The 25943-nt window shown below is 42.8% G+C and overlaps 1 protein-coding gene across 4 annotated transcripts in view; it reads right to left on the bottom strand.

Annotated features, from left to right (window-relative positions):
- The window catches only part of ddr1 (discoidin domain receptor tyrosine kinase 1), a 56039-nt gene extending 30771 nt beyond the window's left edge, over window positions 1–25268 (bottom strand). For all 4 annotated transcript variants that reach the window (XM_086038715.1, XM_086038716.1, XM_086038718.1 and 1 more), the window contains exons 1-3: window positions 25021–25268; window positions 4959–5125; window positions 1082–1187 (exon numbers count right to left, since the gene is read on the bottom strand). In XM_086038715.1, the coding sequence (XP_085894841.1) occupies window positions 1082–1187; window positions 4959–5067 (215 nt within the window). In that variant the 5' untranslated portion in view covers window positions 5068–5125; window positions 25021–25268. The remainder of the gene's footprint in view (window positions 1–1081; window positions 1188–4958; window positions 5126–25020) is intronic.
- Window positions 25269–25943: the final 675 nt, after the last annotated feature.

Genomic DNA, 25943 nt, shown 5'->3' with positions numbered 1-25943 from the left:
ACTCGGTCATCTTCTGTCACAATAAGCTTTGGACAAATTGCTTTTGGAGGGGGCGGGGTGGGGGTGGGGGGGGGACCCAAACATGGTCCTGTTCCATTTCAACGCACTGGTTGGAATAAAAACATTTGAGAGATGCGGAGCAGACTTGCCGATGAACAAATTGAAACACTTGACGCATCATTTAGCAGAAATAAACACCCATGGCTGCATGTCATCATCTGTAAAGTCTGCGTTGTTTTGTTAGTGGTGGTGGGTGGAAAAGTGAATAAGTATACAAGGTCGCCAAAAGGAATACACTGTGTAAAAAAGAATTTAAAAAAAAGTTGTATCATATTATTTTTTTTTTTCCCTGGCATCTTTCCTTCCTTTCTGCCATCCTTCAGAGTGTTTTTTTTTTAATTTTTGTATTCTTACCCCATCTTTTCTTTACTGAATCATATTTTTCTGCCTTCTTTTTTTCCTGCTTCTTTCCCCTCACTTATTTCATGGTGTTTTCCTTCCTTCCAGAATTTTTTTCCTTATAGAATTTTTTCCTCCTTGCCTGCTTCCAGGCTTTTTTCCTAGAGTCTTTTCCTTCCTTCCCTGCTTCCAGGCTTTTTTTTTCCTGGAGCCTTTTCCTTCCTTGCTTCCTTCCAGACATTTTTCCTGGTGTCTTTTCCTCCCTGGTTTCCTTCAGTCCTCTCAGACTTTTTTTCCTGCCATCTTTTAATTCCTTCCTTAGATACCTTTTTCCTGGCGTCTTTTCCTTCCTTCCAGACTTTTTCTTCCCGGAGTCATTTCCTTCCTTGCAGACATTTTTCCTGTTGTCTTTTCCTTCTTTGCTTCTCTCCTATGTTCCCCCTTCCTTCCTCTCTTTCGTCATGGTCACTTTTTGATTTTCATCCTTTGTTTGCCTAAAACGACTTTTCGACTTTCCTTCGGTGCTCATCTAATACTGCTTTAGAAACCACTAATTGACTCAAATGAAGATAAATACATTTTCACATTCTTGAATTTACATTATTCACAAAGACCCACCCTGTACACACAAAAGCAGTTAACGGCGGCAAACATGAATAATTGAATGGCTCAACTCACTGACCTCGCGTGTTTGGCCTCGGTGGAGTCGGACCAGGCGCTGGAGGCGGTGATGTCAGAGTCTAGGATGCTGCCATCCTCCATCCCCAGGGCGTAACGACACTGAGCGGCTGCAGATGCAGACAGGATGGCGACGGAGATAAAAAAAGGAAAAAAAGAAAAAAAAAAAAAAACAAGAAAAGAGGGAGAGAAGAGCCATGAGCCACATTGCTATCAGTAAAGAGCTTAAGTAGAGGAGAAACTGAATATCTCCATTCCGAGCATCAGCCGGCATCATTGGTCACGGCGCATTGACTCGTTTTGTCATTGTTGGGAAAACGTCTGGACTTTGCTGCTGCATGGCAAGGGAATTACAAACCCTGCAATAAATTTGCTTGTAACTTCGCCCATTCAGCTCAGATTCATCTTGAAGGGGAAAAACATATTCCCGTCAAACATGCTCAAATTGCATCACTTATTCCTGCCATTGATCATGTAAAAACTCTGCAAGTGAAAAACAAACCTGAAGTATTCGGCAAGGGGGTGCCACCCATGCAGCACTTTTCTAGATATGCAAAGAAACTATTTCCAAATAAAATAGTAAAAAAAATGTTTTAAAGTCTTCTCATAATGGCCGGAAGAATAAAGCAAAAACAGTTTTATCAAGATGAGACTCTGATATTCTTTATCCTCTATGTAGAACGACTTATATTAGTGCTGTACTGAGAAGCTGAGAAAGGAGCGTAGCCTACAGTGCAGTATCTCCGTATGCGTGTCTTATACTAGCCACAGGTTGGACACCAGAATTAGCAGCAAAATGTGCATTGAAAGAGAAAGTTGGATGAAAACTATCAATTGTTTTATTCAGTTACATCATAGTATATGTCTTTATGAAAAACAGAGTGTCAATTTTCTCATACAAAAAAGATGACAACATTTTTGTTGTTTTTGGGGGGAGGTTGGAAGGGATTAACGCCATTTCCATTTATTTGAACACTTCATTGTTCTGTCTTGCAACATTACATGTTGCTGACATGAATAAATATATTTGAAGTAAATTCAAAATTCCCCGCAGCACACCTGAAGATGTCATACTGCACACTCATGTTGGGGAAATGCCTGGATTATAGGTGACTTGTCCCATCCAAGACGACACCCTCCAACATTCCACCTTTTGTGCCACCCGGCGCGGCTCCTGTTACCGCCAGCCCTGCCGGGGGACGATTTACGGCACAGGGAACAAAAGGAGCGACAGAAACTGCGGCGCCGGCAGTACGAAGACAAGCGGGCGCTCGCGGGTGCCAGCGTTGACTCGGTTCAGCGGCAGACATTATCAAACGTTCCAGATAGAGTGGGATTACAAAGACGAGGAGGCCGTCCGCTCCGAGGGGCGGCTCGGGTGGCTATAAAGTCGAGAAGGGGGAGCAGGAGAGGGGGCGCTGTCATTGAGTCACCCCGTTGGAATTTGAAGCCGAGTGGCAAACGTGAAAAAGCCCATAGGGTGCAGCATATGCGCGCATACACATTGGACCCACACCCATTAAACAGGTGCCCACGTCATTAAATCATCTTCATCGCGCTGACACTCAACAACTTGACTGCACATTTTACAACTTCATGTATGAAGGCCCTCAACTGCTTTATTATTATTGTTGTTATCAGGGCAAATCAAAACTACATTGTGAGAACTTTAAAGCGCAAGTCAACCCAAACATAGTTTTTTTCAAAAATATGTTCTATGCAAGCCCACCAGTTGAAACAGGGCATTCTGATAAATATTGCGTTTGTGGGATAAGAGTTAATCCACTGTTTTTTAGCCATCCCGGTGGGCGGCCATTTTGTCTTCTGTCGACTGAAAATGACATCACAACTGCTCACAATGACCAATCACGGCTCAGATTCAGAAAACAGGTCAGCTGTGATTGGTCATTGTGAGCAGTTGTGATGTCATTTTCAGTCGACAGAAGACAAAATGGCCGCCCCCAGTGATGGCTCAAAACTAGTGGATTAACTCTTATCCTACAAACGCAATACGTGTTTCAACTCGTGGGCCTGCTGGGAACATATTCTTGAAAAAAATATATGTTTGGGTTGACTTCCGCTTTAACACACTAAAAACACTCATTCCTGGTGAAAATGTATTTCATAGAACTCGTGGGTGTGACCCGTAAAAGTTAGCTCAGTAGTAACGATTTTTCAAATCTTTCAAGAGGTGTTTTATTCAACATTTAACAGTTTGGGTTGTATAGTGCGTGTGGTGTGCTCCAACTCCAAATTGACTTCCATTTTCCCGTAGCGGCCGTGTGTCCTAATACCATATACGCCGTAGTATACTTTGCAGTTGTAAATCCAAAAGCATTGCTCCTGGAACAAACAAGCCGTGTAATGAACTTCTGTGAAACCGTTTGTTTGCCATTTCCGACAAAAGCGCTGCTTAAGTTGCAGCTTGTGTTTGCTGCCGCAGTCAGATATTAAACCCAGCGCTCGCTCCTGTAACACCTGGTTGCCCCCCCTAACCCCCCCGCGCTCCCCTTGTATATTTTTGACTGACACTTCATAATGTGTCTGTGTATTAGCAGTCCCGAGGAGCAGAGGGGGAACGATTTCGCTCTCCTGTTACACTCGACTGGCTGGCAGACAGGAAGAGAACACGCCGCAGAGCCTGCTGATAACACAGCGGGAGTGAGACTCACTGATTTGATGACGTGAGGAGCATATTGGAAGGACGGAATTAAAGTATGGAGGCACGAGGGGTTAAATGACGAAAGATTTTTTTTGTCGTCGACTATAAAAATCCAAGTCGGTGAACCGATGACGCCGTCAATATTTTTGGGGTCGTTTTTCCCGTTTGCTTCGCCTCACACTTTTTGTGACCACAGTCACTAATCTGAGCCGTGGACTGGTTTCACAAAGACATTTAAACAGCACAGAAACAAAAACAAAATGAACACAAATACAACTCGCTACTATGCTATTTGTTGTAATTAGTGGGAGTCCTGTACATGCTTCTCTTTAACAAACTGTCTGGTCTCAAATTGTGTTGCGTAGCATAGCATAAAATGGTAGCTAGGCTCACAAAAATTAAGCATTTCTCTGTTTCACTTGTGCCTTGATTGTATTTAAGCATGGCTACTGTGCAAATGAGCATGCTAACACTCACATTTTTGGCAATAAACAAACCAAAAAAAAAAAATTCACACGCTTGTTACATAGCACGGCCATATGCAGAATAAAGATCCCGTTTTCTCACAATTATCGTCTGCGCATTACATTTGGTGACGAAAATGGAGTTTTGTTCCTCGCCTCCAGTCCCGTGGTTCCGCTGGTAAGAATAATTTAAGACTAGCTAGTGAAGCCAACTGCTACACTCACCCAAAACTAGCTTAATTCATACTCTCCCGTGTAGAAAGATCATTTTGCCTTGTTAGCTGAACATTTCGTTGCTGCAGAAAATTTTATAGTCCAGACAGAAGATCAAGCCGAAACTTAGTAAATTGGCGCACTGGAAGAAGAGATGCCAAAAACGTGATTGGCAACCAGCCAACTTCAAGCTTTAAATGTCCGTGCGTTAAATCATCGGTTGACTTGAAGAATAGAACAATCTAATGAGAAGAGCAGGGACGGGAATGAAAAATGATACAAAAATAAATAAAAAAAAAAGAACTACTACTAGCTCACTAATCATTGTTAAAGACCCCAAATTGACGTAAGGCAAGATTAGCTCGAATGCTGCACAAGGAAGTTCTTGTATAGAGGACATTTACCCGCTTCCATAGTTGCTGCTGTTTTGGTTGGCATCAGTGATCAAATGGGCTCAGCAGTTAATTCTTTCAAGAAGACGATGTGCAGTTTTCTACAATTTAAAAAAAAACAGTTCCCTGTGTGTTCTGAAGGTGGCCTACCTGCATTGAAGTGCCACTCGTGCTCTTCCACAGAAGACACCTGCACCACCACCACCACCAGGGCGGTGACCACAGCGGAAGTCATCAGCCACCCGGCTGGACTCGCCATGACTCCAGCAGCACGCCTGGTTACCTGCCCGCAGACGCACTGCTGACCGCAGGCATTCCTGTCAACAAGCCAAAAGGGAAAGAGGAAACATCAGAAACAGTCAAGTCAAATAAGGGAACAGCTTAAAAAGGAGTGTGTATTGCTTTTTCTTTGACGGCATTTATAATGATGCCACCACAGAAACTGAAAAGTTATTAAAAAAAAAAAACAAAACTGTCATCCAAACCCTAAACCATAAAACCTAACACCCTAACTGGGCTTAATAAATGTCATTGTAATAAAACAAAATGCAAACTGTACTTTAGCCTTACTTTTGTCCCACCCTGAGTAGTGGTAAACTTGATACTTTTATGACTCCTCGGAATGTTAAAATACTTAAAATACTGCCTGAAGAGTTGGTTTTTCATCCAGCAACAAATTGTGTTTGACTACTTGGCTATGATCACGGTCTTTTGATAATTCCCTTAGTTAAAAGTCAGTTTCTCGCAGTTGTTTGGGTCCAAAATGTCTCGTTTGCAGAGCTTAGCAAGCTAAACAAAGAGCGAGCACAAAGCCAAAAGTGCCAAAAGCCACTTTGAGGCATTCATTTGTTCCTCTGCCTTGGCAGCGGCCTGCTGGGTGACAATGAAGCTTTGTCGCCTATAGAAAAGAACTCCAGCGGTTATCGAGGATGGCACAATTAGCACGACATTACTCCGTCGGCTCTCTTCCCCTCAGGACTTGAGAGCCCCATCGTTTTTCCAAATTGCTGATATCAAACTAGCTTTCACATAATTGGATAGGTTAATCCAGCCAGGGGTGGTTATACAACTAAGCAAATTAGGTTTGGAGAGATTAAGAAACGAGCCAGGAAAAAAAAAAATAAAAAATCCATCCGTGCTGAATGGACCATCCAACGCTTGAAATTCTGTGACTCGAACAAGCCTCGCTGGAAGCATAAAACCATCCAAAAACATCCGTTAGTCTCACTTACTGCTTTTCGTCCGACAATACCAACACAACGTTGCCAAACTGACATGACAGCTGACAGCTCGCATATTTTCCTCGTGAAATGTGTGCGAGGAAGGAGTCCAGTGGTGGCGCGAGGGGAGGAGGGAAGACGATAAGTGCAAGTCTGAAGTGGGAACGACAGCTGGGAGCGAAAGAAAGGCCGGCCTTTTTTCCTGCCGGAGCCTCGGAGAGTTCAACTTCATCTCCTCGAGTAGACCGAGGCGGCCGACAGCTGACGCACAGCTGTAGCGGCCGCGGGAACGAGGAGAGGGGAGGCGTCAAGGCTGAAGGCACGGAAACCCGTTTGAGCCTCTCCTCTGTGATTTACGCCTCGGCCTTCGCCGCATGATTCTTATGCTAATGCTTTCGACTTGTTTGCGGTAATTCGTGGGGATTAGCCTTGTAGCGTTGGCGTTTTAAGATGATTTGAACCGGGGAAGACGCCACAAATTGTTTGGAGAAACTTTGCGGGTGACTGGGCGGCATGGCGGCGTAGTGGTTGGTTAGCATGTCCGACTCACAGTTCGGAGTTTGGAATCTGATATTTTGGCTTCCTCACACATTCCAAAAATGTGCATATCAGGTTCATCGAAGGATCTAAATTGACCATAAGTGTGAGAAACCAGTCTATGATTGGTCGTTATCTGAGCCTGAGGCTGTGTGATGTCGTTTTCAGTTGACAGAAGTGACAAAATGGCCGCCCCCAGAGATGGCTAAAACAAGTGGATTTTGTTGCTTAGTAGCTCATATTCCATAAACACAACTTGTGGGCCTGCATAGACCATATTAAAAAAAATACATATGTTTGGGTTGACCGCTTCAAGTAAAAGTAAGTGAGGAACTATAGCTTGTTACTGCCTATATGTCGTTGTGACCATTTTAAAATCGAGCACCACTTATACCTTGTTGTGCAAAGTAGAAAATTTGTGACAGCGAGAAGAGCTCACAAGCTACAACGTGGTGGAAAAGGGGGCAGAAGAGTGTTTCATAGATTCAATTAAGAGACTATAAGACATTACATAGATTCTCATCCAGAAACAATCAAATGGAAGTGCGCACGTGACCAAAAAACAGAAGCGATGACGACTTTGAAGGGCGGCAGGTGACTTGCGGCCTTGGAAAGAATGAACGCACGAGTGCAAAGGGCTAGCAAAGAAGGCACGAAGGCGGTCACAGTCGTTGCAGCTGTCCTGAGAAAGGTAAACCCTGCATGTGTTCCCCGCACGGACATGACGATGGCGTTTTTTGGAGTGCGTCTGGTTTCAAGTGGGCTTTAATATGCTGTCGTAAAAGCGGACAATCTCCACTGCTCAGGTGTCGCTCGTCATCAGCAAACATGACCAGCGGGCAGCGGCTGTGTTTTTTCTCAAAGTACCGCAGCACGGATCAGGGGGAGGATGACATCACAAAAACGGAGTAAAGGGGGGGGGGGGAAAAACAAAAAAAAAACAGCCAGACAAATGTTTTGGCGAGCAGGAACAAAAGTGTCTGCAGCCATCCGAGACCATGTTTTGTTGGCGAAGTCAAGTGGTGCTGAACAGCTGTGGTTAGCGCTCAGGCTGACGGGAGAAAGGACCGCTGTGCTCTGACGTTTTGTCTTGGCCAATCCAGGCGCTGCTCTAATGAATGCACATGTGAGCAGCTGCTCTTACTGCCTGGAAATGCAAAAAAAAAAAACTGAGGTGTGGATGAGCCTTTTATTCATTTGTATCATTGCCTCATTGAGGCATTGGCTACGATTAGATGAGAGGCAAAAGCACCGGCAGCTTTCTTCTGGGGTGGCACCAAACTTGGCACCAATACAATGATCCAAACGGGAGTAGATTTGTTTGGTTGATAAAGCATCCACTAATTGCAGTTTTCAACATCAAGTCCCCTTAGTGGGACTGAGGTCATGTGGCACTTTGACTTACTTCTCAGATGTACAGTGGACAGGCAAAAAAGAGGTTTCGGTGTATGGACCAGTGACAGTACGAAGCACAATATGGAGCAGATTTTTTTGTTCACTTGTCTCGATAACCGACGAGCTACAATGCAACAGCAAATAGTCTAGGGTACTGGACGTCTTGAGAAAATTCACACAATGAAAAGATGACATACTGCAATGAGGCATGCTAACATGCTAACCAAACCGAATTTGGTCAATCATCGTTTTCAATTACTTTTCCGTTTAATTCATCTTTATTCATCCAGGCAACGCAATTGACAACAGATTTTCATGTGCAATGCCAACCTGGCAGCAGAGTAAAACAGCAAAATAAGCAAATGCAAATACATTCACAACAAAGTGTAAAGTGTAATTATAGTTACATATGATAGCAAAACATCAATAAAAAGGTTCAAAAACGGTCTAAAAACAGGTGCGGCAATCATGAATAGCATCCCTAACTAGCTATAGTAAAGTGCTGGAATGGTGAGAGAGGGTGGTGGTATGCAAGGTGAGCAGAGAGTGAAGCTAGGGCGGAGTCTTACCAATGAGCGTTTTATAGATAAACACAACAAAGTTTATGTGGTTTGTTACGTCACCATGGGTCAAACGTCTTTTGCCAGGTGAATTGGATCAAGGTTGAACATTTGGTCAACACCAACGCTTTGCTACTGTGTTGTCGCCAAACAAACTGAACCAAACGGAAAAACAAACCATTTTCAATGAATCACATTTGTTTCGCAACTTCCGTTCTTTTGTTAGCGCTACCAACTACACGTCCAATAATACAAAACATGCCTTCACTTTTGAGAAAGCTAGTGTACAGCTAGTGTACAGGCCTATAACCATTTTTTTTTTTTTTTACAGTTATTTAAACTCACAAACCTGTGAAAGCAGGCTTTTCATGTAGTGGATCATTTGTGTACGGGGCTATTAAGTCAAACGCTTCTGAAGGCTGTACTGACAGTCTCCATGTCTGCTCACTGTGGGGGTTTGTGCTGGTTTGCAACCACAAATGCTTTGAAAGATATTTCTCAGCATCAAGTTGTCAAATAAATGAATGGAAGTTGGCGAGAAGGTTTCGATGAAACAAGGAAAAACTGGCATGCATTCCCATCGCAAACTCTTGTTTACCACGTCTGCCATCTTTGTTACTCATTTACTGAGTGGTATGTATGGTATGCGTTCATAAAACAAGTGAGCTAAAAGGTACACGTTTTAAAAAAAAAAAAAAAAAAAAAGAGTCACAGTGCTTTCTTTATCCAGGCACATCTGCACCACATTTACACAAGTAATCTATCCAATAACACGAATTTCATGTCAGCCATTCCAAGACAGGAAAAAAACCCAACATCATCATCATCATCATCATCTGCTATTAATACAAATTTGAGCTGAATGTTGAGCGCCCAATATCAACTTGGAAGTTGAGCGCTTTGCTAAGGGCACCTTGGCAGTGTTTTGGAAGTAAACTGGCCTCTCTCCAGCGACTGGCCCCAGTTTCCATTTTCTTTATCTAAACCAATAACATCTTCTCTTGCCCTGTTTTGGTTTCCTTGAAATCGCGTGTGGACATTGCTTGATGTCCACCAGTTTGAGTCCTAGGGCACACAGCGCGTTTGACCACAAACCTTTCCATGTGTCACTCCACTGAAGGGGGGTGAAAGCACACTGATTTGGAGAATGTGAGACGCCCAAAACAAAAAATAAATAAATAAAATCAACACGTGTCTGCTTACTGGTTACAGAGTGTAAAATACTCGTGTTTACAGCACACCACATGGACAATGACGCCTGTTGTAGTACCAAGAATAACCTGTGAGAGGCAGCATGGTGCCGCAGGGACTCCAGACTACTGAAGATACAGAAGAAGAAAAAATAACAGTAGAAGGAGAAATAACAAAAGTAGAAGAAGAAATGGAAAAAAATCTAGGCCAAATTGTTAACTTGTCAGGTAACTACATTGCAGAGAAACTATTCTACTTATTATTTCAGTGAACGACTTACGAGTCACGTTACACAAACACTCAACATGACCAGTTGCTTTTCCGTTTAGCATCACAATCACACAAGACATACATACAGACTACGGATCATGAAGTTCAGACAGGGTTGACATTTGCTAATGTTAGCTTAGACTGTTTTCTGAGCACACAGAGGGGTAAAAATCCCTCTTAACCACACCCCAGACCACGGGATATTCTTTTTTTTTTTTTAGAGACAGCTAATAATCGGACCTTTGCTGACTTTGATTGCATGGGAAAATGCCCAAATCAGGCCTGATTGTTAGCATGCTAAAGATGCTATCTCCAATAGAGGCCTGTACCAGTGTCACATCCTCGTCATGTTTATTAATGGCCACAGGGGACATCAGGAGTACTAAGCTCTTTGTTTTGGACTTCCTTTTGGCACGCTGTAGCTGGTGGGTGTGTGCCTAAAGAGTGCTTGAGGGAAGGAAGTATGAATTACTCCTCCATTCCTCGCAGCACTTTAGAGGATGAGGAGGGGAGGCCAACTCTGTACTCAAGGTCATTTTGTGTATTTTATTGAACTGTTTTTTTTTTTGTGTTCCTGTGTGACTCACAGACAAAGTGAGGAAAGTGTGAGTCCACAGCAAGGATATTTTAAAGTGGCCATGCAAGTCTGCACACTGTGTTTGTTGAATTATTAATGGATAACATGTACTTTAAATCAGTAGTCAGGAATACTCAAGTTTAACCTTTGCCTCCCCCAACACAAAACAAATAGTCAAAAGTACATCTGCAAAGCCTTGGAATAAACATTGGCCAATGTCTACAATTGTACATTGAAAATAGTCACGTTAGCACTTAGGCTAGCGCTAACAACTCGGAACATGAGCAACGCAAAATGGTACGCATCTAAAACAAAAACCATAAATGTCCACTTTATGCTTCAAATGGGATTAAAGTCAAATCAACTTACTCAAAACAACTTTGCAGATTCCATCTCCCGGGTGCCAGCATTCTCCTTCCGCCCACGTGGAGCACATTTTGGGCTCCGGATGAAATTTTGGAAAACTATTGGGAGCTATTTACTTGTTTAGGTCTTCATTTAACTTTTTAAGACATGCTGATGACCCTGGGAGCTCCGGACATTTTGCTAGTATTTTAAAGCACAGATGCCTGATGATTAAAAAAATAAATAAATAAATAAAAAAATTCAACATTTAGCAAATCTGAAAAGTCGTTCAATAAACATATGCTTAAAGACATTTCAACAAAGAGATGCATTTTATTTTATTTATTTTTGACGCCAATATTTTGCCTTTTACTCTAATTCCACATTGGCTCCAAATATTGGTTTTTGGCCTCCTTGACTGCTAGTAATCCATATCGATCTCTCTCTAGATTAACACATCTTGAAGTACTTTAAACACAGAGTAAAGCTGACAACGGAATACCTGCGTTGGCATTTGTTAGCTGTTAGAACATGATAACAATTTGCCTGATTGTCAAAAGTTGAAGGGAATCTGCGTTACCATATTTTATCTTGAAGTAACCATTAAAACTCTGGATAGTAACGTTAGCATTCAAGCTAGTGCCATCTTAACGCTTACGTGTCCAGGCTGTTCTGCCAATATTACAGCCAACTAAAGTCGCTGATCCAGGCTTGTCGCTGAGGTGCTTTTCTCATTCATACGACACGATGCAAAGCAAAGCTGAGTGAGCCAACTTGGTGTGAGTGGTCGGCATCGGTCATCAAATTCTACACCTGTGTGTCACACTAATCTTCTATACAAGGGAGTGTAAGTCACAGCAGTGGTATGTAGCACGGCGATGAGTTGTGACGGGAGGGGGTTGTTGGAGGATAGAGGGATGAGGAGTTCTTAAACAGCATAATATCCGAGCAGCAAGACAATGAAAGGAAGCACTTCACCTCGAAGGAGAAAGAAAAGTGAGCAGAGAAGGAGGTGAATCAGGAGTGATGCAAGGTGAAAGAAAGCAGGCTAATGGGAACATTTCTTGGAATAATTTGTGAGCCATTAAGACAGCTCAGCTGCTTACACACACACACACACACACACAAACAAACAGGCCCCCTCTCAGCACACAAGCAGCTTAATAATTGCACAAATTCACAAGGCCTTAGTGGAAGAGATCTATGAGTATAGCAGTGGAGAAATGATGGCAATAAGAGCGGGAGTTTGCCGGCGCGAAACGCCACAATAGTGCAATCAATGAGGACTCGCAGTTCCACTCACGGCCCCTCAACGTCAGCATGGCAGGCGGGGAGGGGCGGCGGGTGGGGGGTTGGGGGGTTCGAGGGGGGGTGTGGTGGCGTAAACTGTGACTGATGACCACGGCTCGGGCTGCCAGACCTAGACTGGCTTCATCAGCGGCAGTCACATTCGCTACAAGGTGAAAGAAAACATCGCGACCAGCTGGAGGCCAAAAGCACATTTTCCTTTATGACTCCCCTCCATAAAAAAACAAAAAACAAAACAAAACAAAAAAACACATCATAAATTCATATAACTTAGTGTTCATGACAATCCTTGGCAGAGGATACGATCCATAACTCACACAAGTAGTTTAAGTTAAAACTAGAATGCCTGCCAAGGTTGAAAGAGGGAGTTGTTTGTTTGTCTGTCTGAATGTCAACAGGCCGTGCCCTGGATTACTGATGGAAGACAACAGGCGCGAACCGCTAATTAGTCTGAGGAGGGGAGGCATCGTGACTCGCGATTCTCACGGAGTCAATCATTCACACACAGCTGCGGAAAATGCCAGAAAAAGCGACAATATCGCCATCACGGCAAAGCTTATTATCCTGAGAAGCGCGCACACACACCCACAGCAGTCTATTGCCAATTTGAATGTGAATGAGCATGTGCAGCGTTTACACGGACGGGAGCGTTTGTGTTGTTTCTTTCCAAAACGACGACATTAGAAGACAACACTGTTGTACAAACAAGCGATCAAAGCATCAGTTTTCTCCTCCATTCTTAGTTCAAAACTGCCTCAATTCCAACAAAAGTGGAAAAGAAAAAAAAAAAAAAAAAGTTCTTTGCTGGACGGGAGACATTAGGCCGTGCGCAGCAGACTGAGTGTCCTAGTCCTTCCACTGCAAAGATTGACACAAGCTTCGGTCACGCCTTCTGCCACTTCTGATAGGCTATTCTTGTTGCAGCATAAGTTTGAAAATAATACTTAAAAAGGCACAATATGGCGCCCGAGAGTGATTTTTCAAAATATCCTTTTCGGGTCATAATTTTATCACACATTATATGACAAAAAGACAAAATTTCCCATTATGTATTAGCATTAAGCTATCTGACCTTAAATTGGAAGTCAACCCAAACATATTTTTTTTCAAGAATATGTTCTATGCAGGCCCTCTAGTATTCTGATAAATATTGCATTTGTGGACTAAGAGTTAATCCATCCGTTTTCAGCCATCTCAGGGGGCGGCCATTTTGTCACTTCTGTCCACTGAAAATGACATCACAGTTGCCCAGGGCTCAGGTAACGACCAATCACGGCTGACCTGTTTTCTGAAGCTGAGCCGTGATTGGTCGTTACCTGAGCCCTGAGCAGTTGCGATGTCATTTTCAGTCGATAGAAGTGACAAAATGGCCGCCTCCTGAGATGGCTAAAAACGGATGGATTTTGCTGCTCAACTCATATTCCACAAACGCAATCTCAATCCGAATGCTGTGTTTCAACTAGTGGGCCTGCTGGGAACATATTCTTGGAAAAAAATGTGTTTGGGTTGATATCCTTTTTAAGGCAAAGTTATGTGGTTGTTTTTAATACACAAAATTCTCTTTGTTTTAAGTTTACTTTGACAGAGAGCTGTGCCATCAAGTGGGAGAGCATTTCACTGGTCTGCCTGTCACTGGGAGATGACAAAATATTTTTGCAATAAATAAATAAATTTTCAGCCCCCTTAAGTGAAACTGGATAGTTCCTGCGACACGACCGGTGATCGCTCACCGCACACTCGTTTGGGAATCACTTTTTTCTGAAGTTGTTTTTAGGCGAATCCAAGAACCACCTCAGCAGCATGTGTGTGGGTGGACACGTTTGGACTGAAAACGCGGAGCTGGAAGTGTTTTGGTTCCCACACACACACACACACGCACGTCAAGTCGGGACATGCCAATGTCGATAGCCTAGCCACTTCACTTTCCCTCTCACTTGTTTTGTATAATCCGGCAGGAATGAGAGGAGCGGCGCCTTACTTTGTGCAGACACGGCCAGTCGATAAAAGCACGGCGCAGCGCTCAATACGAGCCCTCGCGCTTCTGTGCTTTCATTTCGACACGCCTCGCACGTTGAGGGCTTCATTAATTTAATCACGCCGCTTGGAAACGATCACATATCAGGGGTTACGCAATGCGCTGTCGGCGGTTCTTGACTAGTTACCATGACAACAGTTTTACCTGGGCCAAAAGGGCTTCTATTGTCGACGCCGTTTGTTAGTGAACACGAGTACATGGGCCGAGGAAGAAAGCAATCATTTGTGCTGCAGATCCACTTAAAGGATGCAGGGTTCATTTATTTATTTATTCATTCTAAAATGGGAAATTTGTGTGTTAGTCTGTAAAATCTGAGCGTGTGCAATTTGATGTTGGTCTCTCTCTGCCGACGTGGCGTATATCGCATTGATCGGACAATGCCATTAAATATTAAACTAACATTGTTTGCCAAACTTTTACTACTGTAATCAATTAATTACCAAAATTGCTACTAGGGGTGTTAAAAAAAGAAGAAAACCCAATTTACATACACATTTAGACAATCTAAATGCGTCGGTATACGGACTAATGAACTGGTATAAAATAAAAAAATAAAATAAATATCAAAATGTGATGAATCGGTTTTATGTTGCTGATACAGCTGCAGAAAACTGTCTTAGAAGACAACCAAAACTTTCCAATTGCGATCGATGCAATGCCACAAGAATAAAATGACTTGTATGAAGGAGAATATTCAAGACAACTAAATTTGTCAATGGCAGTGAATGAGTTTTTAAATGTACATTTTTTCAAAATAATATTACAACTACATTCGAACAAAACTGCGACATAGGGACGTACTTAAAACGACACCTTTTGCAACTTTAATCTACTTAAACTACTTCTTGCTCACTTTGGCTCCACTAATCCCTTTAAAGTGTTTTTAATTTGTATTACATCTCAGTATCAGTGTCCAATGTTGCTTTAATTCATTAAAGTTTTCATGTTTTAATTTTGGACTGCCAAGAACTAACTCAACAGCGAGGTGGCCGTGACCTTTGCTTCTACCCGTTAATGAGAAAACCGTCAGTGTTAAAACTCCTAATGAGGCATGAGCAAATATGTGCTCACGTTAACACGTCGGCGTCATGTCAGCATTTGTGGATGCCTCGGTTGAAGTTTGGCACAGAATTCCCTGAATTCAATTTGCACCGCCTTGCCGGCACCTGCTTGGGAGCGAGCGAGCAGAAACATGTGACAGGTCGGTGCGATGCGACTCAATCGGAAAGGCCCTCGGAGGAAATGTCCCGGGGAGCAGCGAGATCGACCGACTGCAACCAAGCGGAGGAGACTTTAGGGGACAAGAGCGGCGGCTGCGCAGGACGGCCAAGATGATTGAAAACGCACAGAAGGGGGGAGATGGAAGGATGAATAGCGGGAGAGGGAAGGAAGGACGTGCTGGAAAAAGTTGAACAGGAACCACTTTGGTTGAGCTCAGCAGTCTGAGTCACAGTGAGAAAACTATATTGAGGTACACGCCAACAGATAATCAGGCCAAATTTCAAAGCAGAAGTCAACCCAAACATTTTTTTTTTCAAGAATATGTTCCCTGCAGGCCCACTAGTTGAAACACGCCATTCTGATTAATTTTGCATTTGTGGAATATAAGTTAAGCAGCAAAATCCTATCGTTTTGAGCCGTCTCTGGGGGCGGCCATTTTGCCTTCTGTCGACTTAAAATGACATCACAACTGCTCACAACCACCAATCACGGCCGACCTGTTTTCTGAATCTGAGCCGTGATTGGTCGTTGTGAGCAGTCGCGATGTCATTTTCAGTCGACAGAAGGCAAAATGGCCGCCCCCGGAGACGGCTAAAAACGAGTGGATTAACACTTATTCCACAAACGCAATATTCATCAGAACGCCCCGTTTCAACTAGTGGGCTCGCATAGAACATACGCAACTAATACTTATTGTGAAGTTGGCCTTTGGCGGCGCGTTACTGTCATGTATAGCATGAACAACTGTTGCTGTGGTTAGCTTGACTACTTCTTTTTGACAGTGTACATGTAAATAAGCGGCCTGGAGCATTTTTTTTTTTTTTTTTTTTTCTTAACCAAGGTACTCGAGGACCTGTTTCAGCCCTGGCAAAGTTGTTAAATATCGGGGACACACGCTTAATGGCCTTTCTTCATCTTACAAAGACTCACAGAAAGGCAAATAAATGTGCTTTCAAAAAAAAAAAAAAACGAACACGTGTGAGATTTGCCAGAAGCGCGTAGCTTGGGCCGCAGGCTGACACCTCAATCACAGTCCCCCTTTCTATAAGAGACTTAAATTACACAGCACAGGACAAGCTCCTCATGCTAATGTGAGCCGGCAGCCCCTCCGCCTGCTCTCTCGTCCCACCCGCGGGCACGACGACAGATCGGCCAATTCACAGTTGAGAGGAAAATGTACCGTGGCTTATTCAACTTTGATGCAGAGCACGACTTTGCTCCACGTTCCAACTATTCCACAGCCCCGACGTTGCCAGGAGACTTTGGTGATTTATACCCGGGTTACGGGCCCCCGAGCAGTCTGCATGTATGTGTGAGGTCTTGAGTAGATGATCTAGTATTCCACCCCCCCAAAAAATAATAATAATGATAAAGGAAACGTACAAAGGGATGTAGATGAGCTCAAGCTGCATCGCTTTTTCCATTTTTTTTTTTTTTTTTTTTTTTTTTTTTTTATTAAGAAAAGTAACACTGGCCCGGATCTCGATCTTGGAACAGATATTACTCAAAAGCAATTGTGAACAAAATTGTTGTTGTTTTTTTTTTTTTTTTTTTAAATTTGGAAAGATTATGTATCAGGCATTTACCTATTTTGATCATGCTGTGTGTAATCTCAATACCGCATATTATACACCAAGATTCTGTCCCAATATAGAAACTAGTCCTCCAAGACAGGAATCTCGCGTGATCTAACGCGATCTAAAAAAAAAATAAAAAGAATAAATTAAGAATATATATAGCAACATCCAAGAGGGCACACAAAAGAAGGGAGTGATGAGACTCGTTTTTACGGAAAAATTGAACAGAAAAAAACTCCGAAAAGACCGTGGAGAAAATCCTAGAGACAGCATGAAAGCGGATATTATAGTCCACTGATCGAGCTAAAGGTGAGTTCTGAAGTTAAATTCATAGCTGGTGTTATCTAAGGGAGACTTCTTTGTTCCTCAACCAGGTCGCTCCTTGATTGGCTACATTTCGTTTCGCGTCACAGTTCATCGAGTCATGACTCGGGAATCGTACGCTTTCCTCACACACACAAAGCTTTTCCAAATTCACTTTTATCACATCTCGCGCCACAGTATAATCTTATCGGATAAATTTATAAAAACTAAAATAACCTGGATTACGTCGTCCTTGCTTGGTAAGGGGCAAAACCGGGACAAAAAAAAAAAAACAATTATCTGGAGCAGGCCTTCGAAGGTCTTTCTTTACTGGAAGAGTAACAACATTTTTTTTTTCCCTCAAGTGTCTATCTAACAATATCAACACACAGACTCAATCCCTCAAATAATCCCCGAAATGTCATGGTTTTCATCTGCGGGTTTGTGACTGGTAGAGCACGACATCATCTTGTTCATATCAAATACCATATGCTTGTGCCGGGGGAGTCGGGGGGTGTTAGGCTTCTCTTCTGCGGGGCCCTGAGTGAAAAACGAGGCGGCGTGTCAAAATATGATCGGAGACAAATGACAAATTCTTTGAAGTCAAGCTCAGAAGCCAAAATATAACTTCTCCCCGGCACGCACACGCGAGCGGCGTCAACGCTATCTCATCGCGGCGTCCCATGACGGGACGGGGCGCGGGGGGGGTGCTGATAAAACGAGGAGCATGATGGAAGACCACAGGAGATGGATTAGTGGAGGCAGGAGGCGGGTGTTTTTATTATGAATGAATCATATAGCGCCGCTTCAAAAGGGGGATTTTGGACTCATTTGTCCAGAGGTTAAATGGCAGGAGAATACTCAACAACTTTCATATGAATCGGCCGTAAACTGGACACCAGCTACATTGATGATCCTGTTCAGCGGCGAGGGTGCGCTGAAGCCTTTCCCGGCGGACTTCAGGTGAAAGGCCGACGACACACTAGAGACTAACTCACAGAGCGCGCACACTGTATGCACAGACAACCGTTTACAATCTCATTGGCACCAATTGTCAGGTGAGTGAACAGCTACACGAGCAATCAGTCACATCTTTCATTTTGTCGGATGAAAACCTCACGCTTCAAAGTCCTGACGTACACTCGGGTCTCCGAACTGTAAAAGTGTGCCAAACAATTAATAAAAAACTTTGTGGTACCTTGACTCATGAGTGTAATTCATTCCCTAACCCTTATTTCATTTGCTATTATAATATCGAAGTGTCATTTCATTTGTTCCAGTCCCTTCCAAAATATCACAATTTTTTTTTGTTACGTGTTTTTTAAGCGGAAGTCAACCCAAACTTTTTTTTTTTTTTTTTTCAAAAATATGTTCCCAGAAGTCTCACTAGTTGAAACACGGCATTCTGATTAATATTATATTTGTGGAATAAGTATTAATCCGCACGTTTTTAGCCATCTCTGGGGGCGGCCATTTTGTCTTCTGAAAATGACAATCGCAACTGCTGACAAAGACCGATCACGGCTGACCTGTTTTCCGAATCCGAGCCGTGATTGGTCGTTGTGAGCAGTTGTGATGTCATTCTCAGTCGACAGAAGTGACAAAATGGCCGCCCCCAGAGATGGCTAAAAACAAGTGTCTTTCAACTAGTGGGCTTGCATAGAACATATTGTTGAAAACTAAATATTTGCGTTGACTTCCCCTTTAAGACAGAAAATTTGTGTAAAAACATCAATGCAAACATAAATGAAATTGGATTTTTGGCCTGTTTTGCTGCCACTGCACCCCCACTCCTCCGGAATGAGTATGATGGATACAAGTAGATCATTAAAAGAGCCACTGAGGTAACCGCATTGATTTCAACGCAAATGGATTCCTTTGTACTTCCAAGCCCAGAGGAACCTAACCGGTGATTTACTCCATTTCTTTTTTTTTTTTTTTTTTTAACACACATGCTCTCGTTCGGACACGGACATTCCAATCCGCTTCAATGTTTCAAAACATTGAACATACACCGTACGGTGATGGCTGTGAAATTATAAATTTATGATGTGCCTAAAACTGTCTCAGAACAATCAATTGCGTTTTTATGAAATGGGGGCAGACACGTCACACACAAGGTTGTCATCAACGCTACGAACTAATATCCGCAATTATTCAGTGACAAATTAAGGAAAATACAAAGATAAAAGTGTAAAAGGGAAATGCTGGTAATCAATTATGTGCAACCATAAGTCACCGAAAAGCCAAAACGTATCCTTCCCTCACCCCACCACAAGCTTTGGTGGGAATCAGATAAGTAGCTTTTGCTTGATCCTAACAAACAAACAGTGATGAGAACATAATCTCCTTGGCGGAGGTAATTAGAGGATGAGAAGATTCACAGATAGGAAAATCCAATAAAAAAAAGTCGCTGACGACTAAAACCCCAAGAACACACAGACACCCACTTTGAAGTGTCGCCTCCCGTTAACGCAATCAATGTGCTCTTCTGACCACAGCAGGCAATTCAATTGAAATCGGTCTAGACCTGATGAGAAAGCGGTAGAGAAACAAGGACAGTAGGTTCCCGCCTTCCGTTGCCTTCTTTCCTCAATAGACAGACAAGTCGGCAACACAAATCCGACGCGTTCGCTCGGCGGCCTTGAAATTCCTGACCGTCTGGCCCCGAGAATTGGAGCGGCGATGCTGTTTAACGGTTGATTGCTTGGGGGAGGTCACATGAATCGGTGAACTTTAGGACAAAAAAAAAAAAAAAACATTGGTTAACCTGCCGTGGCATAAAGAAACTGAAAAAAAAACGGGCCGTTATGTAGGCTTTAACTTGAAAGCTTTGAATGCCCTGATACACCCGCTCAAGTCTTTTGACAGAGGTCAACACGCACAATGGAAAGAAGTCGCCGCCCACCAGGATCAAGCACCAAACAGGCTGCGGTCAATGATCGACCAGGGCGGAACAACCAGTGCCGGTCTTATTGTGCCCTTTTTCTTTTTCCCCAAACAAGTTCCTCAGTGTCTTTTCAAAATCGAGGTGACATTGTTACAATAACAATCAAGAGCGCTCGACTCTATTCCGACCACGAGCATTAAACACAATACAGCATACGCACAGCTGGGCATTCATTAATCCATATACTTGCAGGTTTTGTTTGTAATCTATCCCTCGTTATGTGCAAACACTTGACGTTTTCTTGCGACACAGTGGAATGTATAGCTGCCAAGTACAATATGAGCAATACAAAAACTGAAAAATAGCACTGTATTAACCCCCCCCCCCCCCCCAAAAAAAAAAAACCCAACATAAATCAAGTTTGTTTCTTAACAAAATGTAATTACAGTCTTTTAGGGGTAAGGCCTAGTAAGTGACATCATGAGCTCGCATGGGTTTGGTCAGCTTGTCTGCGTGTGAGCGTCTGGGTGTGAGTTGCGGCCTACAGCAGCTCCTTGCGAGCATTCTCATTTTGTTAAAGCGGAAATAAACCCAAACATATTTTTTTCAAGAATATGTTCCCAGCAGGCCCGCTAGTTGAAACACAGCATTCTGATTAATAGTACGTTTGTGGAATATGACTTAAGAAGCAAAATCCACGCCTTTTTAGCCATCTCAGGGGGCGGCCATTTTGTCACTTCTGTCGACTGAAAATGACATCACAACTGCTCAGGGCTGAGGTAACGACCAATCGCGGCTCAGCGTCAGAAAACAGGCGAGCCGTGATTGGTCGTTACCTGAGCCCTGGGCAGTTGTGATGTCATTTTCAGTCGACAGAAGTGACAAAATGGCCGCGCGCACAGATTGCTAAAAACGGGTTGATTAACACTTATTCCACAAACGCAATATTTATCAGAATGCCTTGTTTCAACGAGTGGGCTTGCATAGAACATATTCTTGAAAAAAAATGTGTTTGGGTTGACTCCTCTAAGTGGTTTATCTGAAGCTCACGAATACCTCAAACCACCATCTGCCTGGAATCTTCAAAAAGTGAGTAGTACTTTTTTTTGTAATATGTTTTATGATGGTGAAAAAGATTCCGAACCTTTTGCATGACTGCTTTGCCCCCCCCCCCACACACACACACAAAAACGAAAAAAAAAAACCAATTGTCCTCCCACCTTAACAAAAACATATTAACAACATAACAGCACACAAACTCCCATTTAGAGATCTTCTCCAGCCGTTTCACATCTCCCGTGTTCCCTCGGCTTGACCGCACAAGCACATAAACAGCAATTACACGGGGCCAAGGACCCCCGGGGGACACTGTGGGAGAAATTAGCAGCCAAAAAAGCTATTAAACAAGCAACCGAGTGACCTGCACACGCCACCAGGGGGATGTGGAACAGCACTCGACGGGGCCCCTCCTCACTTCATATTCCTTCTTTTGCTCCGTTTTCATTCCTCTTTGCCTGCCCCAAAAAAAGGAAAAACTGCTCCAAAAAGCCTATAAAGTTCAAAAGCTCTTCTTGGGCGGGCCTGGCATTTCAAGCCACGAGCCAGTAACACGTACCACTGGTTTTATGTGCCAAGAAAGGTGAGCGCAGCATGAAATTGCTGCCATGTTCTTCATCGCTTCCCTTTGGCATCAAAAGCAACATTGTGAAGGAGGCATTTGATTTCGGCATCACCACAGTATGTGCAAAGATTATAGTCACTTTCACTACAGATATAGCCAGAGACTCTCGTGTAAAAATCCTATTCAGAGTATTTTTGTCGTAATGTACAGCAAGACTGGGCTAGTGACTGCTTGGCTCCCAAAAAAAAAAGGGAATGGAGAAAAAAAAAAAAAAAAAATTCAATAAAATGTCTCATTTTAATTGGTTTGTCGACTACGCTTTATTAGTCATCATAGCGGCAACTTTGGTTATCGTATATTGACTTTGTATATTATTTTGTGTCATTTACATATGTCATATGCAAGGTGCCAGTTATCAAGACTACAATTGCAATTGAGATGAAAAGTATTGACACTTTGGGCACAATTTGGCACATTTTCACTTAGGGGTGTACTCACTTTTGTTGCTAGCAGATAAGAGACTGATGGCTGTGTGTTGAGCACTGACTACTTTATATTGTATGACTGTCATTTAGTCAGTGTTGCCCCATGACTAGATACAAAATGACAAAAAACGTGAGGTGGCTACTCACTTTTGTCAACTTCTTACTGTATGTTCAACTTGTTGAGAGTTCTGCCGAATTCTCACGTTTGTGTCTTTAAAGAAAAAAAGTCTAATTGCTGCTCTTTTGAAACTTCTGAGCATGTTTGCACAGCAAGCCACGGGGCCCTCAGGTCATGTTTGTGTCTGCTTCCCCCCCCCAGGCAAAAGCACATGCGCGTGATGAGGTGATCTGAGACAGCGCAAGCGTAGCAGGGGTTACACCTGGATGTGGGGAGGTGGTGACCCCTAAACACTGGCTGTGGGGCTGTTCCGTGGCTTTTACACCAGGAAAGAATGGCTTTTGTTTGACTTTGCTTTAGTGAAGGAGGTGCCATGTAAAGAAAGTCAGGAGGAATGCGGCTCTCTCGAGAAGAAATGCTAAGACTCAAATTACAGATGGGACCCTCTCAAAAATATAAAGTATTATCAAAATATGAACATATACGAAATAAAAACCACAGTTAGACCCTTTAGCGTTTTCATTTTTCAATTATTTTGACTTAATTCACATGTTAAGTTGAAATGTAAAACAAATTTCCCAAATATTGACATACGGTATGGTTTACATAAACCACATTTCACAAGCTCACAGTGCAGTATTTAGACAGAAAATACATGCTAACAAAGTAAATTGTAGCTAGGGATTGTACTGGTTATCAGTATCAGGGCAATACCAGCCTTATTTTAAGGTATTGGGCACTTCAAGTACTTAAAGTTGGGTACTTGCAATACTTAAAGGGAAGTCAATTCTGATAAATATTGCGTTTGTGGAACAAGATTTAATCGACAAGTTTTTAGCCCATCTCTTGGGGCAGCCATTTTGTCACTTCTGTCGACTGAAAATGACATCATAACTGCTCAGGGCTCAGGTAACGACCAATCACGGCTGACCCGTTTTCTGAAGATGAGCTGCTTTTTTTTTTTTGCTGCTTAACTCATATTCCACAAACGCATTAAATGAATCAGAATGCCGTTTTTCAACTAGTGGGCCTGCTGGAAACATATTCTTGTAAAAAATGTGTTTGGGCTGATTTCCCGCTTTAAGGCAAAAGGAATATTCAGACATTAAGTCCTCTATAGCAGTTCGACAAATCATTCCTGCAGTGTATGGTGGCCTCTAGGTGACAAAGAAAAAGCAAAGCTCTCTGTTGGAAAACGTATGACTACTCAAAATTCAGCTTTGCGCTTCAAATGTCATATTAATATAGTCAATACTGAATAACAAGTGGTGTACTGTGGCCTTGAAGGGACAAAAATGCAAATAAAACTCCATTGGTAAATGTATGACTTCTCAGTAGTCAGATTTGTGTTTCAAAAATAACATTAATACGATCAGCAGTGAATAACAATCATCGTACGGTGGCCTTCAAGGGACAAAAAAGGAAAAATTCTTAATTGAACTCTGGTTAGGACACCTCAATATTTAAATATTATGTTTCAACTGTCACATTAATATGGACTGCAACTTTTGACATGCGATTTACGGTGGCATTTTAGGGCGAAAAAGGCAAAGCTCTCCATTGTGAAACTTCTTACGACCGCTCAGCATTTGAAATTGTGTTGTAACTGTCACATTAATATAAACAGCAGGGGAAGCAGGATAATAGCACGTTGTGTATATCGGTCTTAAAAGAGCAAACTAAGCAAAGTTAAGCGTCTCAATATTCTGCTCAGCACTTCGATTGTCAAATTAATATGTTCAGCAGAGAGAGGAGCTCTAAGCAAGCAGTATAAAGTGGCCTTGAGGGAACAAAAATGCATAATTGTGAAACTGAGTGAGTCAGATTTGTGTTTCAACGGTCAAATTAAATATGGTTAGCAGTAATTAAATAGTTGACGGGGGCCTTGAAGGGACACAAAGGCAAATAACCCATTGTAAAACTTAAGACATCGCAATATTCAAATTGTGTTTCAACTGTCATATAACTGAATTCGCAATGAATACATCAAACAACGTACAGTGGCCTTTTGGGGCCAGAATGGCAAAGCTCTCCTGAGTAAAACTTGTCCGATATGGATTCCACAATTCCGTATTTAATTTTTGTGTTAACATATTTACGGCCTGGAGAGAATAACAAGCAGTGTCCACTGTGCAGTGTCTTCTAAGGTGGCAATAAGCAATGTTCCTCGTTGTAGAAGTTATCACGAATTCAAATTGGTGCTTCAGCTGTCCACATAAATGTGAACAACAAACCGTAATGGTGCTTCGTTTTAGTCACTTGGCACACCAACCGGGCCACCTTGCTTTGCACACATGCGTTCTGCTGGCTCCTTACTTGAGTTCGCAGTAAATCCAGGACGTGATGCACACTGTCAGAGCATTTCAGACACGCGGCTGCTAATATATCTGCGCAACGTTACACCTTGGTCGACCCACATGCACCCGGCAGGGGGGCTCCGTCACCGTGGCGGCCGTCCAGAGCCGCTTCAGGCCGAGACTGACGGACGCCAACCCACGCAACAACACAAACACACAAACTACAGCCGTAAATAGAAAGGAAATTGCCGAGGAAACATACCTTAATGAGCCCCAGCCGCTACTTTCTGACAGCACCACCAAACTTTTTGGTCACTCCGCTTCGGACCTGCTTTTTGGAAGCGTCCACGCAAAATACCCCCGAAACGTTTGAAGCGAAGCACACGAGCTAGCTTGCTGTAGGAAAACACGTCCACTTGTCACATAGCAAAGAAACAGTGTCCGATAAATGTGGTGGATGAGAAGCAAGAGTGTTGTAGTCCTTCGGTGACTGTGAGCGCCCGGGTTGTGGCGAGGCAGCCGGCCCACGGCAGGCGCCACCAGGTGCTCATTTACATAACTGCACCGGCTGTGGCCAATCATGGATGAGAGCAAGGTGCCTCATTGGATATTCATGAAGGCGCCTGATCCAATGAGAGTCTGCGCTGGGCGGGGCTCCGTGCCTGACAACAATTTTAGAGTGAAACTGAAGTGTGTGTGAAAAGCCTTTTAAAATACTGCACGGGAGCTCTGATTGCATGCCTTGTTAACCCTTTGCTCCCAATAATAAACACAATACAACAGAATGAAATACTGTACATCAAAACAGGGCAGTGGTTCTCAAACGTTTTACATCAAGTAGCATCTCAAAAAAAATAATCGTAGTAGTAGTAGTCGTAAATAATACTTAAGAGTACAGGACTGTATTGGCCCAAGTGTTGATCAAAAAACAAGGCAGAGGTTTTAGTCCTGAAAGTGTTATTAGAAGCCACTGTAATATTATTGACAGGTTGAATGTTAATAATACTTTTAAATATAGGAAATATGAAAAAAAGGTACTTAAATAATAATTCAATTAAAATGTATTGCGCATGAAAGTTACATCAAAATTATGCCTGCCTAAATGTTTGCAAACAAACAGTTCTAAAAGATTACATGCAAATGTATTGAACTGAAAAGTTAAATACAACTGAGCTGTACTTCAGT

This window comes from Filicampus tigris, chromosome 8 (genome assembly GCF_054856515.1).
Source record: "Filicampus tigris isolate MCC_2025a chromosome 8, RoL_Ftig_1.0, whole genome shotgun sequence".
Classification (NCBI taxonomy): Eukaryota; Metazoa; Chordata; class Actinopteri; order Syngnathiformes; family Syngnathidae; genus Filicampus; species Filicampus tigris.
This window is presented reverse-complemented; position numbering and strand designations above follow the sequence as displayed.